The 8,904-nt window shown below is 38.9% G+C and overlaps 3 protein-coding genes across 3 annotated transcripts; 1 reads left to right on the top strand and 2 right to left on the bottom strand.

Annotated features, from left to right (window-relative positions):
- Positions 1-275: 275 nt before the first annotated feature.
- On the top strand, positions 276-1,073 carry LOC108678751 (phosphoenolpyruvate carboxykinase [GTP], mitochondrial-like). The gene has a single exon (XM_018167216.2). It carries the CDS (start codon positions 323-325, stop codon positions 830-832), a length of 510 nt encoding a protein of 169 aa, XP_018022705.2. The 5' UTR covers positions 276-322; the 3' UTR covers positions 833-1,073.
- Positions 1,074-5,365: 4,292 nt separating this feature from the next.
- LOC125179147 (phosphoenolpyruvate carboxykinase [GTP]-like) lies at positions 5,366-5,734 on the bottom strand. Its single transcript, XM_047884417.1, has one exon. It carries the CDS (start codon positions 5,732-5,734, stop codon positions 5,366-5,368), a length of 369 nt encoding a protein of 122 aa, XP_047740373.1.
- A 50-nt stretch (positions 5,735-5,784) lies between these two features.
- Positions 5,785-7,697, bottom strand: LOC108678739 (phosphoenolpyruvate carboxykinase [GTP]). Its single transcript, XM_047884418.1, has 3 exons — positions 7,556-7,697; positions 6,456-6,579; positions 5,785-6,000 (listed from the first exon to the last, which is right to left on the bottom strand). Exons 1-3 carry the CDS (start codon positions 7,603-7,605, stop codon positions 5,785-5,787), a joined length of 390 nt encoding a protein of 129 aa, XP_047740374.1. The 5' UTR covers positions 7,606-7,697.
- Positions 7,698-8,904: the final 1,207 nt, after the last annotated feature.

Raw genomic sequence — 8,904 nt, forward strand, 5'->3', positions numbered from 1 at the left:
TCGGGTGCACTGTAAAAATCATCTGTCCAGGTGATTACCTGCCTATTAAACAAATATTTAGTATATATGTTTGATTGCCATAAACAATCCTAACAAAGTTTTATTACAACAGGTCCGATTGTTCGTCAATCAAGGCATTGCGTTGTGTAAGCCAAGCAAAGTGCACTTCGTCGACGGCTCAGAGCGGGAGATGCGCAACCTGCTGAACGTCATGCAGCAATGCGGGATGATCGAGTACCTGCCCAAGTACCGCAACTGTTATCTGGCAAAGACTGAAGGAGTGCCGCTGATTTATGAATCTTTTGACTGGAAGCACGGAGTCATGGTTGGAGCTGCAATGCGGTCAGAAGCCACGGCCGCTGCTGAACACAAAGGCAAGGAAATCATGCACGATCCTTTTGCAATGAGGCCTTTCTTCGGTTACAACTTTGGCCACTATCTTCAACACTGGTTGAGTATGGAAGAACGAACTACCAAACCAATGCCTAAAATTTTCCATGTTAACTGGTTCCGTAAGAGTGAAAATGGTGGCTTCCTGTGGCCAGGCTTCGGTGACAACGTTCGAGTTGTTGACTGGATTTTGCAAAGGGTTGACAGACAAGATTCAGCTGTGGAGAGCGCCGTAGGGTTCATTCCAAAACCCGGTGCAATCCCTCTCAGTGGTCTGAAAGAGAAAGTCGACATGGACGAGCTCTTCAGCCTCCCCAAGGAGTTCTGGCTGCAAGAAGTTAAACAAATCAGCAAATATTTCACTGAGCAAGTCGGCGAAGATCTTCCCAACGAAATTTGGGAAGAGTTAGAGAAGCTCCAGGCGCGAGTACAAAGAATGTAAAATGGCCGTGTACAACTGCTTTACGCTGCCGCTGATGAACAAACAAATCAAACGCCATTATATACTGTTACATTCATCTCATAGTATATATTTATGTGTGTTAAGAAATAATCGCATCGTTATTTGTGCTTTGTTAGTTTTTGTGCACCGATTTTAAAGAGATTTTCTCGCGTTTTGGTGCCCAAGCACAGGAAAACACAATATAGTAAGAAAGAAGTTAAGAACATTGTTGTCGCACATTTTTCTGATTTATTTTTATCCTTCCTATTGAAACTTGAACCGAAGCAAAGTCGAAACTTCCTAGTAATTATAAAAGCTGTAACCGATGTTACGGTTAATTCAAATTAATCAGGATTAAATTAGGCACTGTAGAAAAATCAAACTGTTGTTTTATAATGCTCTGAACGAAGCAACGTTCCAACGAAGGAGGCTTCCATTCAACTGATTTCAGGCATCATTATCTCAACATAATGATCACCACTGATTGCATGGGTTTCTCTCGTCTCTCTCCTGGTAGCTGAACTAATGACGGGAATTTGGACGTACTTTTCACCTACAATTGAATTTTAGCACAGATACTTGTCATTTGTTCTAAATGAACAGTACAAGTAAGATTTTGATTCAGAATAAATTTATGCTTCGTAACAGTCATACTAGTGTTTGAAAGCGATGAATTACTTGAGTAGTTGAGTCTTCTGTAAATACTCACTCGCAATTTTACTTAGTACATTCAGTGATCGAAGAAAAATAGTTCATACATTTAGCAGAAAATTTTTCATAATGTCGTGCCGCGCATTTTGAAGTGTTAAATGCATTAACTTGATATTTTGTCGTCCACATGGAAAAGGTCACATAATTATGAAGATAAAGTTTAAATTTTGCATGCAAGAATTTAAAAGCCTTGCGTATCTTGTCTGAGACTGGAGTTTGCCATTGCCTCTGCCGCTATAAATTAAGTAATTAATTGTGCGTTACATAAAACTCATGTTGAGGCAATAGATTAACTGTTTCTCTTCCGGACTTGTACATTTGTAAGAGATTTCCCTTTGTCTCTTCCGGGTCCAGAGCTACCTACGATGGCGAAAGGTATATTCGGACAATCTGAAACCTATTTATTATCGAGCATGGTTTCTGAGTGGGACATCGCTGAATCATGGGTAAAATCAGTCAGCATTTAACATTTGTAAGAGTTTTTAGAATGTCGTTCAAGCTTTAAGTTAACAAATGATAAATGTTTTATAAATTTTATCTATTAGGAACAGAGAAAAAATCTCATTGAATTTTATTAATGAATGCATTTGTTTGGTTCGGGGAAAATTTCGAGTTGAACTCCACAATTATTGAAAATGAAAAAGATCCTGAAACTACTGAACTGACACTTTTGAAATTCATACGGCATTTTCTCCGTTGTCAAGTGAATACATATCCAGGGTAAGGAGGAAATTTCGAGTTGAATTACAAAAGTTATGGAAAGCAAAATGAACCCACGAACGACTGAACTGGTACTCGTGAAATTCTTGTAGCATTTACGGTGATATCGATAATGTTCAACCAGACCACCTAAAATTTTCGTAGCATATGGAAAATAGCGTGAAAAAATTTAACTATTCCAGATCATACACGAGGCAAACAACTTTTAGGCGGTTCGAAGAAAATGATAACAGCTAGTGAATTCTTTCTATAGTTAAAAAGCGTAAATATAATTCCCATTAATTTCACGAGGTAATTGCATAAGTTGGGGTCCAATTTAGCTGATAATAAAGGTATGAAATGATAGAACGATGGATTGTATATTGTGATATGATATAATAGAAGAGGACACTGAACAACACCTGGCAGGTGTTGTAATCAGGACATACAGTCTCGGGAAAGGATTAGCAGCACAGACTGAACTGCAGCTAGTACTGAAAATATCTACAGGAAGTTGATTGATCGAACATTCTTGAGTATTTTCGAAACATGCTTGATCGTTGTCATTGCGAAGTATTAGGTGGATCTTCTCAAAGTAGGTATAATAGGTAAAAAGTTTAAGAGTGAAACACTCTTTAAGAGTGTTTCACTTTAAAAAGAAGGTAAGAGTTTCACTTTAAGAAGGTAAGAGTTTCACTTTAAGAGGCCGGTGGAGCGGCCGCCAGGCGCGTTAATCCCTATGAGGGTTCTTAACAATGAAGGCAACCAATAACTCTCCTCCTAAATAAGATACAAGTCTGAAATTTATGTGTATAAGAGACAGGCCATAAACAATCGTATATCTTATTTTATTGATTTTTAATTAAAAGTTCCGTAAAAATTTTGTTAACTTATTCAGAAGTTTTTATAATTACATAACAAACTTTAGAAGACGCCATATAGACTTTCTGTTAGCACCAAATATATTTTTTCGTCGGCAACATAATTGATTCGTCCGGCACTTCTGACAGCCACATCACAGCCAGCTGAAGTATAGGCCTAAGGCAGGCAATTATAAGCCTATTGTTAATACGGCCAGATTATCCCCTGTACAGAAGACAAGCCTCTCGCCTCATCACCACTGCCAAAGACTTCATGGGAAGAAGCGTGACTTGAACTCTACAATATAAAGTAGAGCTTTGGTTTAGTCTTTGTGCGATAATACCGTGCATCAATAAATAATCATACTCTCTGTTACTGAGGAGTTGTTTCTTTGAAAACTCCACTGTGTACCAATATTATTGTACATTATGTTTAGNATAATGAAGGAATATAACCTTCAATGAAGGTTATTAGTAAGAAAACAACCAATTTGATAATAGAGTACAATTTCGTAGAAAAATTAGTAGTATGACGCTCGCTGATTAAAAATGTAGAGGAGGGGGAGTGGAGGAGGGGAATGTGCAGCCAGACGTTATAGAAGGCAGAGCCTGACCGAGAAATTTTAACCGCGTGAGGCCGTGTGGGCTCGATGCGGCGTTCAGCGACCGCTCCACCTGACTCTTAAGAGTGAAACGAACCAGGAAGTCAAGGCCCAGCCTTAGCCCTAGTCTTGGAGCTTGACTTTGCTGGATCGTTTTAACCCTCGGATAACATCAGCGAACTGATTATTTTATACCCAAGTGAGCAGGTATAAACCAGTCACTTGGTCTCTACCTTCTCACTTATACAGTCTCTCCAACTTCTCGCAGCGTTTGGTAAGGTTAGGTTATGCTTGATAAGGTCAGGTTAGGTTACGTTACGTTTGGTAGGGTTTGGGTAGGCTAGCTGCAGAGTTGGCGTGAGTGTCGAATGTGGAGGTATACGGCTAAATGATGGCTCTTTTGTGAAGTTCGAACGTTTTTTTTAATTAATTGAGTAGCAACTGTGGACCGGCGTTCCATATAAATTTTATCAATTAGTCTTCTATGCTTGCTTTCGTCTGGCATGTTCGCTTACGGAAAGTAATATCGAGTAATTATAATTTTTTTCGTATTCTGCGCATTCTGATCGTTCACAAGGGTTCACGTCGAATTAATCCGTTTAGAATTAATCAAAACTACTAGTCGAAATTGAATAAATCCACATTGATCATTTCCAAGCTAGGACAATAACAAAAGTGAGACTATGGATTTTCCTGGCATGCAATACAGTTTATGTTCGTTCCGTGCATTAATTGTGTTATGATAATAGCATCATTAAGCCTATTTTGGGAGGGCTGCAGTCTCCCTAAAATATTAATCCCATAAATAACTTTATGTTCATTTATTCAAATTATCGTTTAACGAAAGATGCCGAGAAATTTAATACAATGTTATCATAATATAAGTTTAAGTAATGATACATAAAAAATCATTATTAACCTAAATTTGATCTTATATTTTATGGGGTTCAGCTTCCCCCCCCCCCCCTTGCCCCTAAAACATAGTAACGCTCCATGAGTGAGGGTGAGCTTAGCATTATTAAAGTGTATATTATGTGGCACGAGGAAATGCACTCGATCCTTCCATTACTTGATCTTGCACAATAGGCATTTTACATCACACACCTAACTAAGCGCCACTATTTTTTGAACTTAGATGCTTTTGAACAATTTCTCTTAAATATCTTTGGTGCTGACACAGTTATGAGAACTGATAGCTCGGTGTCGTTGTATCGACATATCTTCAACATTGTTCTTTTCATGACCAACTACTTTAGTTCCTTCCGTTATTTGAGTGCATATTTGTGTTCAGCTATAAGGCTCTCTGATGAAATTTTCAGTAACCAAAATAAATTAATTTGAGAGGAAAAAAATCAATGAGGCGATAGCTGGCACTAAACAGTAGGAACTTCAACGAATGTTAAAAAACAGACCATTTGTTATCGCTTTTTATTATTCTGTAACAAAATAAACATATAAGACAATAGTGTCACGTGATAATTAACACACAATAAACTTTCATCGCTATCCGACGTACAAAAATGAGGCTGAGGTGGACAATATAAGGAAGACGCAGAACGGAAATTTTAGCTTGCTTGGAGATGAACATTTTTTAATACATTCAAATAATTCAATAATAATTATCGCACCTCATGAGCTGCTCTTTGGTATGTAAAGTTACTTCACATTTCTTCAACGCGCTTTTCGAGTTTACACAATTCGTCCCAGATTTCATTGGGAAGATCTTCGCCCACTTGATTCTGGAAATATGTGCTCACGTCTCTGATCTCTTTTTGCCAGAAATCCTTGGGAAGCTTGAAGAGCTCATCCATGTCAACGTCTTCTTTGAGACCTTCCAAGTTAAGACTCCCAGGACGAGGAATAAGACCAATGGCGCTCTCTACGGCCACGTCTTTCCCGTCAATTCTTTGCAATATCCAATCCACAACGCGGACGTTGTCCCCGAAACCTGGCCAAAGGAAGCCATTTGCACCTTTTCGGAACCAGTTGACATGGAAAATTTTGGGCATGCATCTGTTAGCTTTTTCCATACTGAGCCAGTGTTGAAGATAGTGGCCAAAGTTGTAACCGAAGAAAGGCCTCATTGCAAAAGGATCGTGCATGATTTCCTTGCCTTTGTGTTCAGCAGCGGATCAGTCTTTGCCAGATAACAGTTGCGGTACTTGGGCAGGTACTCGATCATCCCGCATTGCTGCATGACGTTCAGCAGGTTGCGCATCTCCCGCTCAGAGCCATCCACGATGTGGATTTTAGACGGCTGGCACAGAGCGATGCCCTCATTGACGAATGCCTGAACCTGAAACACAAATAAATAGTAAATGATTGGAAATTATTGGAAAGTAAACCTATTTGTGAATGGATCCTACTTTTCTTGAAGAACATCAAGCTCCCAAATGACGATGGCTGTCAAGGGGAGCAAGAATGACCAGTGCAGTTTTTCAACCTAAAATTTAGACATAAAAGACCAAATAAACTCTGGCTGCACATAAGCCAAAATGGAAGCTCAAACAACATGAATTCAACTTTTCAACGTTGACCTTCTAAAGAGCAACAAACTCATTTATTAATCGACGTTAATAAAAGCGATGCATTTACTGAGCAAAGAACCACCAAAATAATTTGTTGTTTGCAGCATTGTTAAAGAAAAATACTGTAATCTAACAATGTAGCTCGAATAATACATCTCTGGTAACCTGAAAAATTGAATTATTATCTGTAAATCAGACACGAACGGCTGTTAAAAACTCGCACTTTGGCACTGAGTTGGTCGAGGTCGCCTTGAACGCACGCAGGTTTCATGGCCGCTGCTTCCTTGACGCCCAAGTCCAGGTGCTTGAGGGCAGACTGCACTGACTCCACAGTCGCCTTCATCACACTGAAACAACACAGGCACATTCTCACCGCGCTCTACCTGGCTAAACTTTCCTCTTTAAAACAATGAAACAACACGGCCTCGATCTCACAACGCTGAACCCAGAAAACTAGGTGGCATATAAGAGACTTTTTGCGGACCTTCCTTTTCATTCCTGTTAGTAGCCAAAGCATGGATACCAGCATTGAAATACATTAGATATTGAAAGAATTTTAGAAGTTGATCAGGAAATTACAAATAAACTTGTTTTAATGATAAAAAAATCGCGTTTGCCGTCGTATATAGCCTCCCATTCTACCACGCTCTACCAGAGGCCAGGAAACTTCCAGCTACCACACTCCAGGAACTCGCTCACGGAGTAGTTACAAGTTTACTTTAAACTTTGAATCTTAATGTTATTGTTACCATTATCTTAAATCTCAACTTTACAGCAGTAAATACTTCACGCTGCTTTTAAATCGCTGTACTTTTATCATAGAGTACGCTCACATATTATTTTTGAAAATTCAATGTGAAAATTTTCATCGAGCCATCAAAGTAACCACATAAAAAAGAAAAAAAGACAAACCAAACTATTCCTGCTTTCCGACCATTCTTTACACCAATCTCTCGCACAAGATAAATGTGACGTATTGATATTTTATCGAAGTCAAAATGAAAGGCATGAGATTAATAATAATGATATTCACAGACTTTCAGTTTTTCGAATTCAGGTGCCAAACAGGGGAAAGCAAGAGGGATGAAAAGAGGGTGCAATAAATGAATAACGGTTCACAATCATAAGAATTAAATTTGAACTTTAACTTTACAAGAAATTAAATTAAACAGGCCTAGAAACTTAAGCTGTAATTCTAGCGAGTAAGACTGCCGATTGTTATGATTCTCGTTGTTATTGCCTGAAATGAAACAGCAGGATAGGTCTCACTCAAGTAATAAATATAAATTAGTGGAACTTGCAGATCAACCATATTGACATTACCTTTTGATCTCCACAGGGGAGTTTTGACTGATGGACGTTTCCAGAACCATGGCGGATGTTTGAGGGTTGTTGCTGGATATCAGCTGAAGAAATCTTCTACCATTCTATGTGAGCGACAGGCGTTCAGTGAGGAGATCGACCATCGTTCCTGCTTATATACGCCCACGGAGCTGAGCGGTCGTTGCCAGGTGTACGAAGCGCCACTGCGGCAACGGTGGGCTCCCTGAAAAGGGGCCGATACATAACTATTGTGTTTTACCAATATTTTTATTACACGAGTATGATACACTTAAACATTTCCGATGAGTCATCAATTTCAAGCAACCTGACATCATCAATCATGCATAAGCCATGGTGAGTGTACTTATATGCGTAAGCTTGAGGTACATTTGAAACTATTATAAAATTTTGATAAATGAATTCTGCGTACAATGATAAAATGCAGAATTGAAGGTTGTCTTATAACAAACTACACCCGCATAAATATTGGGATTATCTCCAAAACTACACAATGAAGGTTTTTCTTTACAGCTGCCAACCTTTAAAAGATGACCTGACTGCTGACGTCATTATCTTTCTCTTCTCTAATTGGTTAGCTGAACCGCTCCTTCACGGTCTGCTTTCGTAGTGGCTGCTACTGCAGAATGGTAAAAACAAAACACGCGTCAGAGTCTCTATTCCTTTCCGTCAGTCTCTATGCGGACTTTGGACTAGGTTTACTGCGTCGGTTTCTTCAACAGTTCCCCGTGCCTCGCATGCAGAGCTGTTGTTCACCGCCAATGTTTCGAATGCGCATAGAAGCCAACATTTGATGCTGCAGCATAGCAATCACAGAACTGGATATCCAAGCGGAATTCATAGGCTACAGTATAATTTATCCATTGAATAAATCGATGAATGATTGTTCACGTAGATTCTAACTTAATAATATTAGCATTTATTAGGCCGTAAGCCTGTCGCTTGTCTGGCATTATGATCTAATTTTATGAAACAAAATAATTACTCAAATACCAATCTTTCAGCCAATATTAGTCCTGTGTCAATAAGACCATTGACAATTGAATATGAGGCCAATGCTCTAATGAGTATAGAATATTCGTATAACGCTTATATGCATATGACCGTCTTACTAATAGCTTAACTATTCAAAAAATGTGTGCATTGGGATTCAGCAAGGGAAGCTTCCTATACCATAAGGAGCAACCTTATATCAAGTGTCCCATATCATACCAGTCATATGGGACTGGCGCTATGAATGACCGCATGACAGTGCAGCACTAGCAGCAGCAGTTGCTACTTCAAATGGTATGATATGAAAATATTGACAACTACACATCAATAACTTAATA

This window comes from Hyalella azteca, unplaced genomic scaffold, assembly GCF_000764305.2.
Source record: "Hyalella azteca isolate HAZT.00-mixed unplaced genomic scaffold, Hazt_2.0.2 contig15432, whole genome shotgun sequence".
Classification (NCBI taxonomy): Eukaryota; Metazoa; Arthropoda; class Malacostraca; order Amphipoda; family Hyalellidae; genus Hyalella; species Hyalella azteca.